This window comes from Lissotriton vulgaris, chromosome 2_2 (genome assembly GCF_964263255.1).
Source record: "Lissotriton vulgaris chromosome 2_2, aLisVul1.2, whole genome shotgun sequence".
Classification (NCBI taxonomy): Eukaryota; Metazoa; Chordata; class Amphibia; order Caudata; family Salamandridae; genus Lissotriton; species Lissotriton vulgaris.
In genome coordinates this window covers 332,924,197-332,945,054 of record NC_141688.1, presented here as the reverse complement: position 1 = coordinate 332,945,054, position 20,858 = coordinate 332,924,197, and the positions used below count along the sequence as shown (strand labels likewise).

Genomic DNA, 20,858 nt, shown 5'->3' with positions numbered 1-20,858 from the left:
ATAAAATTCAGATATGGAATATTGAGGTCCAAGGTAACAGAGAAAAGATGGGGGAAGACAGATAATGACTATTGCAGTTCATGCACCAATAATCAAAGGGAGGATATTTATCATATATTGTTTTTCTGCCCTAGCTACGTTAAGGCAAGGAAAAGATGGATAGTCCCCTTGTGCCGTAATATTGGCTCTATCTCCCATAGGGAAGCTGGTAGGATCCTAAGTACGGACACCAGCCAAGTATTTGTGTTCGGAATCAGTAAATTTTTATTGGCCGTTTATTTTATCAGACGGAAACTAAACCTTTAATTTTAAATAAGGAAAAACTGTCATCCTGAAATCTTGCAAATCATGAATTGTGTCTAGCTATTTGTGTCTTCTCAAATTCCCAGTTGTTATAACCAATTTAATGTTTTTTTAATCTGATTTTTAAACATTTTAACATATTTATTCATTTTCTGTGTCAAACATAAATTTGTAATCTTGTGTGTCCAAATATGATGAAATGTAGATTTTATAACAGGGTGCTCAACTATAATGAATTGTAAGTTCTATATGTGGTGAATTTTATCATGTTTTGTTTATATTTTATTGTATCTTTTATGTTGCAATGCAACGAAATAAAGATTAAACTTGAACTATTTATATTAATAAAATAAAATATATATTGTAAATATATAAATAAAATATATATTGAAAATATATTTATATTAATATTTATATTGCAGAGAAGGAAGCAGCGCATCAGACAATTAGAGATCTATTTCAAGCATATTTCCCATTATGGTTTTTTTGCCATCCACTGTGGACCTGATAGGTTTCAATTCCCACTTCTTCCTGCTGGTTGATATGTAGGTTGGTGTGACGGAATTGATGTGTCAATATAACTTGAATTAGTGTACTGTTGAGGAGGTAAATGCTTAGCCAACTACAGGGCTTTGAGCACTGCTGTGTGAATGATGGTGCTAGCTGTGTCTCATAAGCACTGTTGTTGTACCGCGATGTGTGACAGTAGCTCTAACTGGAGGTAGTGTTGAGGTGGCAAATGCTTAGTCGACTGCATGAGCCGTGTCCCAATGCATGATGTTGGCAGGAACTGTGTCTAGCTTGTTCAGCTGACATAGCACACAGTAAGAGTATAACAGGAGTTGGGTGTTATGTTGAGGTGGCAAATGCTTGGCAACCTCTATAGGTTTGAGCCATGTTTTGCACATGTAGCTGGGGTTGTGTTCAATGAGTGCTCTTTGTATGTCCTAGATGTTCTGCTCCTTAAAATGGTGCAGATGTAGGGTTTATCTGTGGGAGAGATACACAAGGGGTGGCAGTGCTAGTCCAAGGCTCACAAGAACAAACAACGTCATCTGTCTAAGCTTTGGACACCAAACAAGTAAGCATCCTGTCACTGTCTGCCCTCCACCCTAAATTTTGGTGCAGTGAAAACAAGGAGACCCATGTGTGGAACCAACCTGCCCAACAGAGGTGCCTGAACCTCCTACCCTCTGGAACTGCAGTTTCTATGTCTGCCATGGCCGCAGTGAGCATCCGGGTGGGCTTTGCGGGTGGACGGCTGATATGAAAATCCATATGTATGACGTATAGGGACTTGGATCAAGTGTCTCTCTATGACTCAGACTGGCCCACACAACTCGCAAAGGGTTTCTCCACCACTAATAAAATGGGGTGACGCGTTTGCTAATATAACTCATTGAACTCGAAAAGTGGCAGCGCACTTAATTTTCCCAGCTACCTTCGTGAGTATCTGTTAATAGCTGCACTCATGAGACCTCCCTTAGGGTGACCAACCGTCCGTAAATTTCACAGACCGTCTGTAATATGGACCTCACGTCCGTTGTCCGTGAGGATCCTTTTTACGGACGCCTTTTGTCCGTAATTTTGGGTATTGCAGGGAACAGCACTGTTCCCTGTATGAAGCCTCAGCCCCTGATGGGGCCTCCTCGCACTCCTCCTCGGAGCACAAGTAGCCCCCACCCGCCCATTGTCATACTTTATGTGGCTGATTGCCACATACAGAATGACAATTGGCCAGTTTGGAGTGTTACTTACTGCATGAGGTGGCCTCCTCCTGCCATGGGCTGGGGGAGATGGAAGGAATATGCAAATGCACCAATGCTGATACCAATCCAGTTCATGAAAAAAAGCTAGTGAAACAAGTTGAAAAGAAGGGGCTAGAGTTCTTTCAATCTCATCACTTTAGAAAAGTGCAGTTTCAATATTATATTCAACGAAGCCATGGTTGCTGCATTTTTATTTTATGCAACTAACAACCATTGACAAAGTCAATAGTTCTGGCTTTTTATAGATGTAACGTTACTTGTGTTATATATCTGGATACATTGTCAGAAGAGGCAAAATACCAGTCGGGCGGTACACTATGCTAAGCAGAGATTTTTTGCTACATCAAACACCCCCATTTGAGAGACCTCCCCTTTCATCCTGCTTAAAGCCCTGGAAACAACACCATGTCACAGTCACCTCACATCCTAGCACTGTGCATCATGCATGACTCATGACTTCTACTTTTTCAGATTTCCTATGTGCACGGGTGTAGTGAATCCTCCCCCCCCCACCCCACTCTTTGCTTTATGAACTAACACAAGGGTGAAATTCTTGATGAGCCTCTTCTGTCTGCAACTCTGCAGCCAAAGGCTCAGCTCATAAATAATGTAAAAAGTTGGGCGAGTGAGTAAGTGAAGGGATGGGTGGATGGCTGGATGGATTAGTGAATGGGGAAATGGATGAATGAAAGGGGGAATAGATGGATAATGAGCGAAAGGATGGATTGATGAGTGAAAGGGTGGATGATTGGTGAGTGAATGGGTTGATGGATAAGAGAAAAGGTAAAAGGGTGGATGAATAGGTGAAAAGATTATAGATGAGTGAAAGAGTGGATGATGGGCGAATGAATGGGTGGATGTGGGAGAAAAGGTAAATAGATGGATGTTTGGGTGGAAGGGTACATGTATGGGTAAAAGGATGGATAGATGAGTTAAAAGGTGGATGATGGGTGAGTGAATGGGTGGATGGATGAGTGAAATGATGGATGAGTGATAGGGTCAATGGATGGATTCATGAGTGGATGAGTAGAAGGATGGGTGGATGGATGGAAGGAAGGATGGCAAAGTGAAAGGGTCAATGGAGAGAGAAAGGGAGGATGGATGGATGACTGAAATGGTGAATGGGTGGAAGGATGAATGAATTGGGTGGATGGATGAGTAAGTGAAAGAATGGGTGAAAGGGTAAATGGCTGGATGGATGAATGGATAAGTGGCTGGATGGATGAGTGGATGATTGGGTGGAAGAGTGAATGGATGAGTATACAGATATATAGGGTGAAAGGGTGGATGGATGCATGAGTGAAATGATGGACGGAAGGATGCATGATGGATAGGTTTGCAAATGGATGAATATGTTTGGATGTAGATGTGATTACTTATATACTATTACGCAACCTCCTTGTGTCTGCAAAACGTACCTTTTGTACTGAAGTTTTGTCCTGAATATTGACCTCCTGTCCTGAATGTTTGTCCTGAATTTTGACCCTTTGTCCTGAATTTGCACCCATGCCAGTTGGTCACCCTAACTTCCTTACTGAGACCCATCAACACCAGAATTTAGTTGACGTTTCTTGCTCGGCATTCTAGGTCTTTAGACTCCTGAATTTGCATTGGAAATGGTTGAATGGATATTTTATTTACAGGTTAAACTTCGATATAAATGCATTTGTGGTAAAGAAGGATGAAGACCACGCCGAGCAGGTAAGGAACACTTTCTTTATTTGACACTTCTCAGCTGGTCGGAGGATCAACTGACCATACAAGGAATGTTCCGGTTTGATGGCCGGGCGGCTGGCGCAAGTTTGTAAGTATCACAGACAGTGCCAGACTCATCGTTTTCAGTTTTGACCTTGTCACTGATGCTAGTGTTGGCGGGCAGCTGTGACTACCAAGTGTGTACCTCATCTGCCTGTCCAGCTGTCTTGCCCACCTTCAATGCCGGGTACATGCTGCTTACCGCATGTACTTTGCATGGACGATCGGGACTAGTTCACACTGAGCTTGTCCTTTTCACCACAGCAATGACTGCATTGTAGGAGGACGACACAGTATTAACTCAAAGGGGCTGCTTCCATTAGGACCTGAGTATTACAGTTTCAACTGGTGGCAATGGAATATTTCTAAGCTATATAAATATTCCATTGCCACCAGTTGAACCTGTAATACTCGGGTCCTAATGGAAACAGACCCTTTGAAAGTCAGCAGTACAGTATTATATTGATATATCACTCGTTCTGAGCTGCCTGTGCCTCTGCCTGTAGTTGACTGTGTCGGAGAGCTGTGCAGCCGCTGTCTGACTCCGCTCTGCTCAGTTTTCAGTTGCATGCCTGTTGAGGGGAAGGTCAAGATGACGCAAGCCAAGTAGTAGAAAGGTTTATTACATTAGTTATAAGGGCCCACATGGAGCCAACAGATATGGGTACGATACGGCCAGAGATAACAGCATCTGCCGATAGAATCTCGTGACGTCACATAAGTAATCTCCGAGGATTCAGAGATGACGTTATGTGGCGCGGCAATGATGGACATGGAAAGCATACTTCAGCAAAGTAAATACATGTTATATTCACAACATCTCCCTTTTCCCCAACGAAACAACAAAAGGAAACAATGTGAACGAAGTATCATTCAAGTACAAAATCCTCGAAACGTTTGGGCGTTCTGACTTCTCTCCCTGACCTCGTTTTTGCACAGGAGTGGCTGCTTCTGGGACTGTGATTACTTATGGGTTCTCCCACCTCGTTTGGACCCACAGGGTTAACCTCACTAAAGTCTGTTACTACACTGGATTTCTCCCTTACACTTCTGGGATGCCCCCCACCATTGCCCGTGGACATGCTTGAGTTACCATCGGGGTCAGGGTGACTTTGATCTTCATACACATTTTCCCATTTCTTTTTGTCCCACCGTATTGGACATGTCAGAATATCTTTTTGTTCTTCTTTGTTTTTCAACAATACGCTCTTTGACCCTGAACACATTGTCACTTATCACATCTTGTGTGATCTCATCTCTGAACCAATTGTTGAATTTAGGGGTAAGTACACTGTTACACCTCCACCCCCTCATTTAGAAAAATGGTGTATGTCCTGTCGTGTCATTTGGTGTGTTGTTATATGTATTAATTTTTTCACAAATAAAATCTTTCACATTTAATTTGGATGCTACTGCCAATTGAATTCCTTCCTTTATGAACTTGTTCATTCTCTCCACCTGTCCGTTACTCTTGGGACTATACAACGGTGTTTTCTCTTGTTTTATCCCAACGTGCTGTAGAAATTCAACCATTTCCCTGGACACCAACTGTGTTCCATTGTCTGAGACAATGATTTTAGGTTGCCCTTCTACATCAAACACCTCTTTTAAGAATTTTATCACAATGCGTGTTGTCACAGTACTTACAAATTTGTAGTGTACCCATTTTGAGTAGTAATCAGTCAGCACAATTACATGTCTACACCCATCCTCCAAAGCATTAAATGGCCCTGCAAAGTCTATTGCGATTTTAGTCCATGGACCATTAGGAATCTCTACCATTTGTAACTCTCCCTTTCTCAATTTCCAGTGTTTATCTGCTTTTAAACATTGTTCACAACTGTCTATGTATTTTTTCACTTCGGAGTCCATTGCTGGCCACCAGTAGTGTGATCTCAAAATATTCCTTGTCGCACTGCTACGTGGGTGTCCTTTGTGAGCCAGCTGTATCATTTTCTTTCTCAGCCCTTCTGGCGGAATGAAAAGCTCACCTCTTTTCAAAAATCCACATTCTATGGTCAGTTCACTCTCCACCTGTTGGTAACTTTTTAGTTCATTTTCCAAATTGCTTACGGGAGGCCATTTTGTCCTTACATGGCTCATCACTTTCCCCATTACTTTGTCTTTTCCCTGGTTTATCAGCCATTCTTCCTCTGTTATGGATTCGCTACACATTAAAGTGGCATCAGCCCAAGCCACTACACACTCCGTGTCATCGAGCGTGCACTCCGGCTGTTTGCTCACAGGTAGACGAGATAAGCAGTCGCTCTGCAGTTTTTTCCGCCTTTTATATGCCGTACGCTGAAAGTGTACTCTTGCCGTTTAGAAAGCAGTCTTATCAATCGGGAACTGGCTTTGCCATTTCCTCGTCCTTCACCATCCATCATATAGACCAGTGGTTTGTGATCTGTTACTATAATGAATATTTTTCCCCACAGATAGTCTTTCAGTTTTTGCACTGCCCACACGCATGCGAGTGTCTCGCGTTCAATTGTGCTACAGTTCTCCTCAGTTACGCTTAGCCTCCACGATATGAACGCTATGGTATTCTCCTCTTTGCCTTGAACTTGGCAGAATACAGCGCCAATACCCCTTGCACTGGCGTCCACTGTGATGATGTTTTCTAGTTCAGGGTTATAAAGTTTCAGTGCAGGCGCTTTAGCGATGTCAAGTCAAGTCAAGTCAAGTCAAGTCAACTGATTTATATAGCGCGCTACATACCCATAGGGTCTCAAGGCGCTTGAGGAGGGGAGGGGAATTACTTGTCGAATATCCAGGTTTTAAGTTGCTTTATGGTTGCAAAGGCTTGCTCCGGTTCGCTTGTTAATTTGTAGCTTATGTTTTTCCTCAGTAATTTCCTCAAGGGTTCAATCTTGCCTGCATACCCCTGGATGAATATGGAAGAATACTCACTGAGTCCTAGGAAAGATTTTAAGGTCTCTTTGTCTTTGGGTTCAGGAGCTTCCCTTATGGCCTCCACCAGATCATCCTTGGGTGTTATGCCATCAGGCGTTAAAACATGACCCAGATATTCAATTTTGCCTACCATAAACTTGCAGTTCTCTTTTGAGACAGCCATCCCTCTACTCTCTAGTGTACTCAACACTTTGTCCAGAGTTTCCAGGTGTTCCTGTTCTGTTTTGGAATGTATGAGTATGTCGTCCTGGAAGGCCTCTACTCCTTCCAGTTCTCTGAACAAGATGTCCATTAATTTTTGGAATACGCCAGATGAGGAAGCCAGTCCAAAAGGTAACCTTATGTACCTGTATGCCCCATATGGTGTTACAAATGTGGTCAACTTTTTTGACTCTTCTGTCAAACAAACCTGGTGGTATGCAGCTTTCAAGTCTATGAGAGTGAAATACATAGAACCAGTGACTGACTGCAGGATCTCTTGAATTCTTGGGAGCGGGTGGCAATTTATCAGTATATTTTTGTTAAGCAACCTGAGGTCCACACACACTCTTATTTCGCCTGACTTCCTTTTCTTTGAAACGACGATCGCAGACACCCATTCTGATTCATTTGTTTCCTCAATTACTCCTTCTTCAATTAATATGTGCATGCGTGGAAACGCGGGGGTGTAAAGACAGATGGGGTGGGTCTATTGATAGTACACCGGCAGAGAGTACATGCATTCGGTGAGATCTCGGCACCAGGCTCACCCCTCCATGTGACCCGCGCGGGTCAGAGGTCACTGGCGGGGGTGGGGGGGTGCGGCTCTGCCTGTGCCTCTAACTTACGATCGTTGACAAAGCAAAGAGTCAAAGGAGCCGATCTCAGCACAACTTCAGAGCCCCCTCTGCAAGCCATGCCCCCAGCGGCAGGGTCACGCCCCCTTTAGGACACACCCCCCGCTACACACAGCAAACACAGAGACATCAAGAGACTCCATCTATACCTGCATTCCAGAACAGTGAGGGATCTGACCCCCCCTCTGAGGAACCTACACCCCCCCCAGGAACCTACACCCCCCCCCCCACAGGAACCTACACCCCCCACAGGAACCTACAACCCCCCACAGGAACCTACACACCCCCACAGGAACCTACACCCCCCCCCACAGGAACCTACAATGCCCCACAGGAACCTACATCCCCACAGGAACCTACAACTCCCCACCAGGAACCTACACCCCCCAGGAACCTACACCCCCTATCAGGAGCCTACACCTCCCCCACAGGAACCTACACCCCCCACCAGGAACCTACACCCCCCACAGGAACCTACATCCCCCCACAGGAACCTATACCCCCCACAGGAACCTACACCCCCCAACCAGGAACCTACACCCCCCCACAGGAACCTACACCCCCCCCACAGGAACCTGAACCCCCCCCACCAGGAACCTACACCCCCCGCCAGGAACCTACCCCCCCAGGAACCTACACCCCCCCCAGAATCCTACACCACCCCACAGGAACCTAAACCCCCCCACCAGGAACCTACACCCCCAACAGGAACCTACACCCCCCCACCAGGAACCTACCCCCCCCCAGGAACCTACACCCCCCCCCCACCAGGAACCTACACCCCCCCCAAGGGACCTACACTCCCCCCAGGAACCTACACCCCCCCCACCAGGAACCTACACCCCCTCCAAGGAACCTACACCCACCCCAGGAACCTACACCCCCCAGGAACCTACACCCCCCACAGGAACCTACACCCTACAACCAGGAACCTACACCCCCCTCAAAGGAACCTACACCATTCACAGGAACCTACAACCCCTACCAGGAACCTACACCCCCCAGGAACCTACACTCCCCCCCAGAAACCTACACCCCCCCCTCCGAGGACCCTACATGCCCTCCAGGAACCTACAAGCCCCCTCGAGGAACCTAAACCCCCCCAGAAACCTACAACCCCCTCCGAGGAACCTACACCCCCCCCAGGAACCTACTCCCCCCACCAGGGACCTACACCCCCCCCCTCTGAGGAACCTACACCTCCCCACCAGGAACCTACACCCTCCCTCTGAGGAACCTACACCCCCCAGGAACCTACACACCCCCAGGAACCTACACCCCCCCCAGGAACCTACACCCCCCCACCAGGAACCTATACCCCCCCTCAGGAACCTACACTCCCCCCCAGAAACCTACACCCCCCCCAGGAACCTACACCCCCCCCCTCGGAGGACCCTACACACCCCCCAGGAACCTACACCCCCCCTCCGAGGAACCTAAACCCCCAAAGCCTACACCCCCTCCACTGAGGAACCTACACCCCTAACGGAACCTACACCCCCCAGGACCCTACACCCCCCCTCCGAGGAACCTACACCCCCCCAAGAACCTCCAACCCCCTCTGAGGAACCTACACCTCCTCTTCTGAGGAATCTACACCCCCCCAGGAACCTACACTCCCCCCCGAAACCTACACCCCCCAGGATCCTACACACCTCCCCCAGGATCCTACACCCCCCTCTCCCCCAGGGACCTACTCCCTTCCCCCCAGGAACCTACACCCCCCCTCCGAGGAACCTACAACCCCCATCCCCCCAAGAACCTACACCCCACTCCGAGGAACCTACACCCCCCCTGGAACCTACAAACTCCTCCGAGGAACCTTCACCCCCCCAGGAACCTACAACCCCCCCTCCGAGGAACCTACACCCCTCCTCCGATGAACCAACCACCCCCCTGCGAGGAACCTACACCCCCCCCAGGAACCTACACCCCCCCCCCCCCGGTAGAAGGAAGCGACTGACTTAACTGCCATCTTTTCCTCAGCTAGCTGAACGCGAGTCCCGACAGTGACCGGTGGAATCCCCTTTCTTTTAACAATTGCATCACAAACGGATGCAGTGTGTTATGGCAGTGGCCGACCAATCCCCGGCAGCGCACTTTATTTGATGTTACCATGTTGTTCATTAAACATCTTTAAACATTCATTCCATCTTCATTTTTCTCGCGCATGGAGCCTCCTGGCCCACACCTACCATGAAATTTCAGATCTGTGGTGATTTACATTCACGGTTGCCTGCCCCTTCCTCCTTTGTCTTGATGAAGACCCCAGCCTAAGGTTACATTGCCACCTAGAATTAGAGGGGTCGAAACGTCGACAACCATTCTTTCTGCCTACAAACCAACCATATTGTTGAATTGAACCAAATGGTGTCTTTGATGGCATGTGATGTAATGTCTTGAAACATTCCTGTATAAAGTGTGGTGGATCTTATAAGCCAAAACATTCTGCAATTATTGTATGAATCAGGTCATATTGACCAGCACCATCTCCCTATTTTCCCAAGAACCAACACACCCTCCCTGAATTTATACCTCTCCCTCCCTGGGGCACTGCTGTTTGGTCATTTGTAAATTAATGAACCTTTTGTGTGATTTCATTAAATTGTGAACCATATATTGTTAATTGATTCATTGTGAGAGTATAACATTGAATCCCCGTTGCCTTTACTTTACCTTTTGAAGTCCCCACTGTGTCTCTCTGTGTTCCTAAATGGTTCCACACTGGGACCCCCTATATTTCCTGCAATAGAGGAGCATGCTTGTTAATCAGTACTTTGTTTCATTCTCCTTGAGCAGGGGGCATATGGAAAATACTGAGTGGCAACCTTATACTTTGGCCATACCTTCAGATGGTGTGCCGCCCCCTCAGCCTTTCACCCTGGAGAGCGCTAGGAGGCAGGCTGAGGTGCCAGCTTACAGGGGTGATAAGCTAACAGGGAACACACACTTTCGGTTGGTATTGGTAAGGCATCCGTAATGTTATGCTAGCAGGAAGGTATTTAGCAAGCCCCGCACTCAAGGAGACAGGTCTTACACACATGTCCCTTTAGCAGGGGGCAGATTGAATTTTCTTAGATGTAACCTTTTACCATGACCATCTCATCAGGTAGTGTGCCGCACCCTCAGCCTTTCACCATCCAGATGCGATAAAATGAGTACCTCCTAGCTGGGTCGGAGCCGATTGGCCTAAGGGGGGCGCTTGGCGATAACGAACCTTGCAGCCGGTGGCTGCCACCTCGACGTACATTGACTTACATCCTCCAGGCTCGAGGGCCGTAGCTGACCTCTACTATCTGCTGTTGAGTGACAGAGAAGGCCCGCGCGCCCTGCTTATCGCGCCCGCGACAGGGGCGCCTCACGATGATCCGCAACGATCCTTAAATACAAATTGCAGACAAAGGCCCTCGCCATTTTACATCACGCCAGGCCTAACGAACAGTGCTGGGGCCCATGAGTGACAAAGGACAGTTTGAGAGGCTTTTTCCTCCTTTTCCCCCTCCCTCCACTTGGTGACTTGACTCTGCTGTGAGCTGGGGGCTTTCTCTGTGAAGGCGGGAGCGGCCGCCTCCCTGACTATTATTTGAGGGGGCTGTGGACCCATTACCCCCTTGTGAGAACTGCGACCTTCAGTGCCAGGGCTGCGCCTGCCTGGGATACAGCCGCCGCCATTTTGAGCCACACATTGCTTTTCACCAAAGGGACACTGACCCAACTAATTTGCCCCTGCCTGTTGCTACCTTGTTTGACTGGCGTTCGACGCTCCTCTGACCTGACATCTCCCGGTCGGGGGGAACGAGATGCCATGCCTACAGCTAGAGGCCCCAAGCCATCCACCCTGCACAAATTGTCAAAATGTGCCCATTCCAAGCCTGAAGACACGGAAAGGAGGCAGGAGGGTCCAGAGGCGAAGTAACAATCTGCTGATGAGGGCCCAAACCTGGAAGACATTATGGAGGCGGTCCAGGGAGTACGTACTGCATTGGAACTTAAAATTGACACTGTCTCTATTGATGTGATCCGCGCCGATCTGAAGAATATGGGGGAACAGGTCAAGGCGAATGAAGGCTCTATGGCCACACTCACGACCTCCACAACACGGCTGGATTCGGTGGTCAAGCAACTGCAGGCCCAGACACCCGATCTTAAGGCCCGACTGGAGGATTATGAAGGGCACGCAAGGAGAAACAATATGCGCATCCTTGGAGTTCCCGAACGGGCGGAGGAGCAGGCCACTGACCTGTTAGCTGAGGACTTGATCCAAAATCATTTACAATCCCGGTCCCTCTCTAACCACTTGGCTGCTAAGGCAATATTTTACTTTTCATTGATTTTCCATTGAAATCAATGGAAAGTCCATGACGAGTTACCCTTGTCATTAGCGGCGAAGAGGTTAAATACTTCTCCATCGAACGCGCACACAGAGTGCCTGGAGGCCCTCCGAAACCAGGCGCTCCACCACCTCTCATTCTGGCGCGGATCTTCAATTTTCGTGACCTGTATATCATTCTCCAAGCCGCGTGGGGTGGACCAAATCTGAAATTCGAGAACTCCACCATCACCCTTTTCCCAGACTTTACCTACAAAGTACAGCAGGAACGCTGCTCATTCCTGGAAATAAAGGTGCTCTTAGGGGGCACAATTTGAAATATGTCATGCTCTTCTCTGCAAAGCTTCGTGTGCAAGCAGATGGTAGGTCGCTATTCTTCAAGTCCCCTGAGGAGGCCTGGGACTGGCTGGAGAGGTGGCGTTCTTCCATGGTCCGTGAGGTCTCTTTCCGGGATCTTACTCACAATTCCGAACGCCCTTGAGGAAAGATCAGCTGAGCTGCTAAAATACAGGTATTGCAAGAGAGGGGTCCCAGTGCATTGAAATATTTACATAAACAAGGGAAAAACCTAAATTATAAAACTTTAGCAGCAATTTCAAAGAAGAGTAAGAGCGATTGATTTACAACCAATGTTAGTTAATAACATTGGTGGAAGTCCAAGTGTACAAATATAACTTTGCAGGAAGACAATATATTTTTTCTAAAAAATCTTTTTATTTTGAAATAAAAAAAACAAAGACATACATAAACAACAACTGGAGTGCATGGGTTGACCACAGTTGCAATAAATAGGTACAGACTTCCATTCATTACAGTATGAAATTAGAGGAGAATAAACGGGCCTAAGGGTCCTCCGGGTCCACACTGGCAGGATCCTGCTCCGGTGGTTCACAGATGCTGCCTCGATAAGTGTTCCAGGGTCCCCAGATCTTGACCCATTTACGAGGCCGCCCACTGGAGACATACACTGACTTCTCACGAAACATACACCAATCGAGATCTTCCATACATTTTCCGACCTTGGGTGCCTGTTCAGCACCCCAGAGCTGTGCTACATTATGTTTGGCGACTGCACAAGCGAGAGCCACCCAAACCCTGCCATGGCTCGGCAGATCCGTGGGCTCCCACACATTCAACAGACATCTCCTTGCCTCCATATCAACCCGGACGACCCACACCTCACTCATTTTAGAATGTATCCGAGTCCAGAAATCATGGACCCTCTCGCACGCCCACAGAATATGCATAAATGACCCCGGCATCCCACACCCCCGTCGACAGTCAGCAGACCCAGCCAGTCCCATCCTCTGCAGTCCCAGGCCCGTGATGTAAGAGCGATGCAAAATCCTAAGTTGAACCAAACGGAGCCTCATAGGGACCGCCACTTCCTTAGGGGATGCCACCGCCTCCCTCCAATCCTCATCATCCAGAACAAGGCCATCAGTGGCCCACTGGTCGAGCAAACGCACCAAGGGGTCCTCAGAGTGATTATTTAATTTTCTATATGTTAGAGAGATCACCTTGGTAGGCAGGAGGCCATCAAGTAGGCGATCTTCCAGCAGGGAGGCCACCGGCAGCACCTCGTCGCTGGAGATAGCTGCACTCAAGGCATGGCGGATCTGGAGGTAGCGGAACCGCTCGGTATCATTCAAGCGGTACTTGCCCTGCAACTCCTCAAACGTCAGCACCCTATCCTTGCCCCATATGGCACGAATCTGCGATATTCCAATCAAGTCTCAGCGATCAAACCCCTTCGTTTTCCAAAGCATCCCCAATATCTTAGAGCTCCACAACGGCGTAGCTAGTGTCAAGCACCCAGCCCATTTGAGATTACCGTTGGCCTCATGGCACACTCTCGTGGAGCACAAAGTTGGCCCCTTCAATGAAAAACGGCCACGCTTCGCGTACAAGACACGGGTATACTCTCCCCCGGCACTTGACCACAGTCCATTGCGTAGCCCGGGTCTACCGGGGAGCCATAAATAGCATGGTTAATTGGAGCCAACTGAGAAGCCCAGTAATACTTCCAGATATTTGGCAAACCGATGCCACCATCATACCACGGCAGCATCAGTTTTGAGAGCGCTATGCGTGGCCTCCCCTCCCACAGAAGGCCACGCTGCAGAGACTCAATCTCACGGAAGTACGACGGGGGCAAAGGGTCAAAGGAGTTCTGTAGAGCGTACAGGAACCGCGGGAGAGCCATCATCTTAAAGAGAACAGCACGGCCCAGCATGGAAAGCGGCAACGTTTTCCACCTCGCAACATCCGCACGGAGTCTGGACAGAGGAGGCAACAAATTCAATCGAAAACGCACTCTGGGGTCCTTAGAAATCTGGATCCCAAGGTAGCGAAAGCTAACCGACTCCAATTTCACCGGGCAGTTCCCTGGCACCCTAGGGGGATCTCCACTCAGAACAAACAAGACCGACTTCGCCCAGTTGATCGAAAAACCAGAGTATCTCCCAAAGATGGCAAGGACATCCATAAAGACAATCAGTGAGGCCCGAGGGGAGGTCAGATACAACAGGATATCATCAGCGTAAAGCGAGATCTTGTCTTCCCACTCCGGGGTCCAACGCAACCCCTTGATCGAACGATCCCACTGCACCCAGGCCGCCAACGGCTCCAGGGCCAAGGCGAATAAAAGAGGCGAGAGGGGGAAACCCTGACGAGTACCACGCCCGAGGGAAAAGTCACAAGACCTGTGATTATTCACTACTACTCGGGACAGGGGGGGGCGAATAGAGAAGGCGAACCCAGCCAATAAATACAGGGCCAAATCCGAGCTTCGCCAAGACCATAAAAAGATAGGGCCACTCCACACGGTCAAATGCCATAGTAGCATCTAAAGACAACAATACAGTATGTTCATGGATGTGAGGTGCGCTCGCCAACACACCATGTAGCCGGCAGAGATTAAGTGCAGTATTACGTCTAGGCATGAAGCCGGATTGGTCTGGATGAATCAAAGTGGAAATAACCTTAACCAGGCGGGTAGCTAGCAACTTTGCCAGTACCTTGGGCTCCACATTCAACAAGGAAATAGGACGGTACGAAGAGCACTCCAGCCGAGGTTTAGCATCCTTATGAATGACAACAATATTGGCAACCCGTTGATCATAGGACAACATCCCATGCTCCTGACTTACGGTGTACATATCTTTCAAGTATGGGGCCAATCGGTTAGCGTGGGGTTTAAACAGTTCGATAGGGAGACCGTTAGGGCCAGAAGCCCTACCAGAATGTACCCCCCTGATGGCCATCGCCACCTCGTCGTTCGTAAGGGCAGAATCCAATAGTTTCCTATCATCATCCGACAAGGCAGGCATCGGTATGTCACGTATCATTTCAGCATTTTCGGTTTCAGTATAGGTACCCGTCGCAGTATATACCTCCTCGTAATATCGAGCAAACTCATCAACAATCAACTGGGGGTCCGTAGTGTGCAGCTCCGGAACCAGCCGAGACCCCCAATCGCCGTGCTCATAAATTCTGAGTGGTGTCGTGTTGCGCCCTGGCTCCGTCGCGAGTTAAAGTCTTGTATTCATCCCGGAGCAGCCCAAGGCGGTGATCCGCCCACGGGTCGCACCCGGAGGAAACAGCAGTTTCTAGGGCCAAGAGCTCCGCCTCCACCCTGTCTAGTTCCGCCCTTCTCCTTTTCCTCTGCCCAGAGACAAGGGAGAAAACCTCACCTCTCACAACAGTCTTGTACGCCTCCCAGAGGGAGCACCTCGACTCGACCGATCCCTCCTTTTCACAAAAGTAACTATCCGTTACTCGCACAAGTTCCCTCTGCACCATAGGGTCTCTCTGACGCCAAGCATTAATAGGGGCAACCCTACCAACATCACCCTGTCCCACACACAGTCGAAGCCATATCGGCGAGTGGTCAGAGACCCCCGCGCCAAGTGAGCTACCTCACGGACAGTGGCCGCCTGGGCCGCCGGCAACAAAACATAGTCAATCCTGGACAGGGAGTGATGCGCAGCCGATGCGTGCGTGTATTCAATAGCACTCGGATGACGAAGACGCCAACCGTCTACCAACCCAGAGGTGGAGACAAAATCGGGCAGCCATTTGCGAGAGGGCAGCAACGCACGGGAGGGGCCCCTCTCTAGTTCACCATCCATTACAGCGTTAAAGTCACCACCGAGCACCATAATACCCATGGGTAGAGTGTGTGTATGTGTGTATGTGTGTGTATGTGTATAGGCATTTATATAGCGCACTACTTACCCGGAGAGTCCCAAGGCGCTTCGACCGCTGCGAAACCCTTCCTGGCTTCCCTGAGAGATGGTCCCTTAATGGGTATCTCCAGGGTGAGACCAGGCATCCCCGGCGGTCTGGTGGGGCCGTTAGTGAAGATGAGGCAAGCTGATGCCCAGAGTTGCCGAGTGTGATCGCTGATCAGAGTGGGCACCGAGGCGAGAGAATTATCGAGTCCGCTGACCCTGGTCCAGAAACCTGCCGCGCCGGGAATCGAACCCTGGTCCCGGGCCGTCCTCTGCTCTCGGGTTTGCCGCCTCTAACCAGTGAGACGCCTCTAACCAGTGAAACATCCGGCCTAAATCACAAAACGTATCGACCTGCAACACCGGGGGGACGTATATAGATACAAGTGTGACGGTTCTGCCCTCCCAAAGGCCTGACACACCCACATAGCGACCACGGTTATCAGTCCAGGTGGACTGGATCGTAAAGGGAAAGGAGTTTTTCACAAGGATGCCCTCCCCCCTGGAGCCAGAAGTGAAACCAACGTGTGCAACAAGCTTGTACCCACCCCTGTGCAGTTCCAAACAACATTTCCCCATTAGATGAGTTTCCTGTAACAGAACAACATCCGGCAAATGCCGCCTAATAAACTGATTCACTGTAGTGCGCTTTATCTTATCGCCCAATCCGTTCACATTCCAGCTAAGGATGGAGAACCCCAGACCCTGTCTAAGGGAAGCCATGCGTCACATCAAGAAAGCACAGGAGATTCGAAGGCTCCCACAGCAAACCCCGGTCTTGAACCACAAATAAACCAACACTCAAACCCCCCCAACACCCAGTTGCCATGCCCCCCACCCTGCACCCCTGTATGTAGCAAATGCACATCCCCAACTTGCAGTGTGCCTGTCACCCCCAACTAACTACAGGTATCTAAACGTAGAAAAACGGAGGAGGACCTTACAACAGGTCGCCCGCCCCCACCACCACCCCAAACCAACCAGAGCCCCCCTATGCAATAAAACAGAAATAAAGTCAATAAATGAAAGGGGGGAAGAGAACAGACAACCAACACCAATCCCTCTGCGCCAGTAGCGGTCTTTGTATGGCACACAATTCAAACAGATCATTGTTCATCGTCATCTGTTCGGGCCTGGGCCCCGGGCTCAGCACCCTCAATACGATCCAACCAGTCCGCAGCTACCTCAGGAGAGTCAAAGAGCCAAGTCTTTCCACTATGTTTGATCCACAGACGAGCCGGATACATCATAGAATATTTTATGTCCCGGTCTCGTAAACGCCGCTTCACGGAATCCTTGCCGCTGTCTCTGTACCAGCTGGGTGAAGTCCGGAAAAAATAACAGTGAAGAGTTCTCATAGGCCAACGGGCTCGTGGATCTCGCCGTTTGCAGGATAGCGTCTCTGTCCCGAAAATTCAGGACACGGGCAATGATGGGATCCTGTGTGCCCTCTCCACAGTAAAGAACTTTCTGAGGCCCTTAGGCTTGTGGTGTTGCAGGATAAGATCCTCGACAAAAAGATCCGGGGTCGCCCCCTCGGATTGCTCCGGAACCACCAGGATACGAACGGTATTGCGGCACGCCCGACCTTTGTACTCATCGAGTTTCCGATCAAATTGGTGTCGGGCCACCTTGAGATCGCACACCACCTTCTGAAGTTCCGAGACATCCTCAAGGAGGCTCCCAGTCTTAACCTCAAGGTCCCTAACCTTCTCAGAAGTTTTGGTGAGGTCAGCCCTGATGAGACCCACCTCTATAGTGACTGTGTCCAATTTCGTGTCGATCTTCCCCAGGGAGAATTGAACCCCTTTGATGGCGGCCATTAGTTCCTTCATGGTGGGATCTTCACCAACCGGGTCTCCTTCAGGGCCCCCGGTCGGAGTCCGCTTCGCATCCACTGGGGACCCCTAGAAACGGCATATTTGTCTATGCGATTAGACTGCACCTGCTGAGTCGATTTCGGGATTTTCAGCGGATTCTTGTCAGGGTCTCGTGACGCCATCTCAACCGCAAATGCAGGAGAAACCCACCACTCCTCAGTCGAGTGGAGACGGGTCTTGTGACGGACGACCTCAGGATAGGGTAGAGAGACCAAGGACACTGTAGCTGCCGCCCGGGTACGACAAAGTAAGATCCGACCGGCCACTTCCTGTCTCGGAGGCCGATGTTGTCACACTCCACCCCGGGTGGCTTCACACCTGGGGTCCTGGTCCCGGGGATCACAGGCCCCAATTCTTCCGGCGACGATATTCGGGCGCCAAAGCAGCCAATCAAGCCAAAATTTCACCTAGCGACTCAGGTGATGGTCCCCAACCCGATGGTAGGGACGGGGTTCAGGATAGTGTACCGGATAGTCGGTCAGGATGTGGCGGCCGGCGGAGCCGATGTTCAAGCGGCCATCTTGGTCACCGGCGCGGCTCCTCCTCCAGGAAGACAACATTACATCATTAATAACTCACATAGGCGATGCCAAGACGGGGAGGGGAAGTGCAAGGTAGTTAGTGATGGGTAGGGTAGCTGAAAGCTAGTGACAGTAAATCACAAACAGTTCAGGTATACAGATGTTTATATACCAAATAGACAACGTCTAAACATTAAAGACATAATGCCATACAACACATGTAAAATCACAGTTATGAAATCACTGTTGAAAGGTTGTTTGGCAGGTATTCTGAAGTCGATGTTTTGACCCCTTGTCCGTAGGTGTCTTTAACCTTTCTGATGGGTTCTTCATCAGGACTAGTGTAGTGTGTGAGGGACGGGGGGCACCATAAGTGTAGCAGCGGGAAAGGGATAACTCTCACAGTCCAAAGGGATCCTTCTTCATAGGACGCAAGGATCTCAAACGATCAAGTTGGTTATTTCAAAAGACCCGGAATTATTCCAGGGAAGAAGCAGTGAATGTAATGTGTAATGTAATGTAATGTAATGTAATGTAAATGTAAATGTAATGTAATGTAATGTAATGTAATGGTGTCTTGTAAGGCGCATGTATCACCCCGCCATGGGGTATCTCAGCGCTGTAGACCGCTGGGGAACCCGTCCTGGCTTTCCCTGTGAGATGGTCCCTGCTGGGTATCTCCAAGGTGAAACCAGGCATCCCCGGCGTATGTGGGGGGCCAATGTGGAGATAAGGTAAGCTAAGGCAAGCTAATGCCCAGAGTTGCCGAGTGTGATCCCTGGTTAGAGTAGGCACCGAGGCGAGAATTATCGAGTCCGCTGACCCTGGTCCACGACCCTGCCGCGTCGGGAATTGAACCCTGGTCCCGGGCCGTCCTCTGCTTCCGCAAAGCGAAATAGCAGATTGAATCTGTTTCTTCCCTGGATTCATGCACTGGAACCCTTCTCTTGCATACCATTTAGTACCCAGGTCCCAGTGACTCTGGGTTTACCCTTTTTTGTAACCACGATACAGGTATTGGCAGAGGTAACACAAACTTGAGTCCTCACTTCATATTTAGTGACTTACTACGATATTAACTCTGGTACTCCTGACCACGCTACTTGGCTCTGGTGGAAGGGAATTATTTAATAGCCAAACTTTGGTCCACACATACGTTGTCTCCTACTAACGAACGTTCCAGGACAATTGTCTGTTTAACCGAGGTCATTTTTTTAGATTTTTGTTTCTTCCCTCTCCCTTTTTTTTGGGTGACATGGGTGTGGGGACATGTCGCCCGTAGTGATTGGAGGATCATGCTTTCGATTTGGGGCTGTGAGATCCTTTAGGTCTCATTTTGGGCAACTGTGATGGTTCTCGGGGGCAAGAGGGTCGAAACTTGGGTTAAGTTGTGTAGCGTTCCCCTCAATTTGGTTCTTGTTATGGGGATGCAAGCACTGAGTCAATGTTGCAGGAAGGCAGGGTGGGGCAGGTTCCAGGGTGTTTTCTTAAGGTTTTTTTTTCAATTTTTGTTTTATCTTTTTAGCAATCACTCTATTATGACCATTTGCACATGTACGGTTGTTACTAGCACGCATGACAACCTAACTTGTCTACTCCTGGTAGGCTTCCCATTGAGCATTGTCATTTCCTGGACCCTGTGGGAGGTAGGGCTCTTGTTCTCTGGCCCTAATGAGTGACACTCCTACAGCTTCCACCTCCTTGGGCCGACTCAAAATGATTTCTTGGAATGTGAACGGATTAGGTAACCGGATAAAAAAAGGGTTAGTCTTGCAATATATGAAACGCTGCACCCCTGACCTCGTACTTCTTTAAGAAACGCATATCCCTGACACCGCGTACAGCACATTAAATCGATAGGGCTATAAACTACTTGCACACGTGGGGATCCAGAGGGGTGGGCATTCTTGCACGCTCCTCCCTTCCCTTTCAGGTTAAATCAATCACACGTGACCCCGCTGGACGGTTTGTTACAGTATCTGGAGGGGGGGGGAGGGTCGCTCTCTTAACATGACCTCATTATACATACCCCCGGACTCCATTCCTCCACCCTGGTGGATCTGGGCCCTCACATATTGAACTTACCAGAGGAGGACATCATATTAGGTGGAGACTGCAATGCTGCTCTAGCTGGAGACCTGCTGAGCCACAGGGGAAATTTATGTCTGACTTTCTACTATCCCTGGGACTGGTGGACGTGTGGAGAACACATCACCCCTCAGATTGGCAATTCACCTTTCTTTCCGGGGCTCATGGGAGTGTGCCACATAATGAATATCTCTTCTGTCAAGCCTCACAGCTCTCTCTGTTTAG

The 20,858-nt window shown here is 49.2% G+C and overlaps 1 protein-coding gene across 1 annotated transcript in view; it reads right to left on the bottom strand.

The window, feature by feature from the left end:
- The window catches only part of LOC147729422 (uncharacterized), a 285,971-nt gene that overhangs the window by 83,511 nt on the left and 181,602 nt on the right, over positions 1-20,858 (bottom strand). The window contains 2 exon segments of the mRNA XM_086959845.1: positions 13,430-13,624; positions 17,713-18,051. Coding sequence (XP_086815971.1) covers positions 13,430-13,624; positions 17,713-18,051 — 534 coding nt within the window.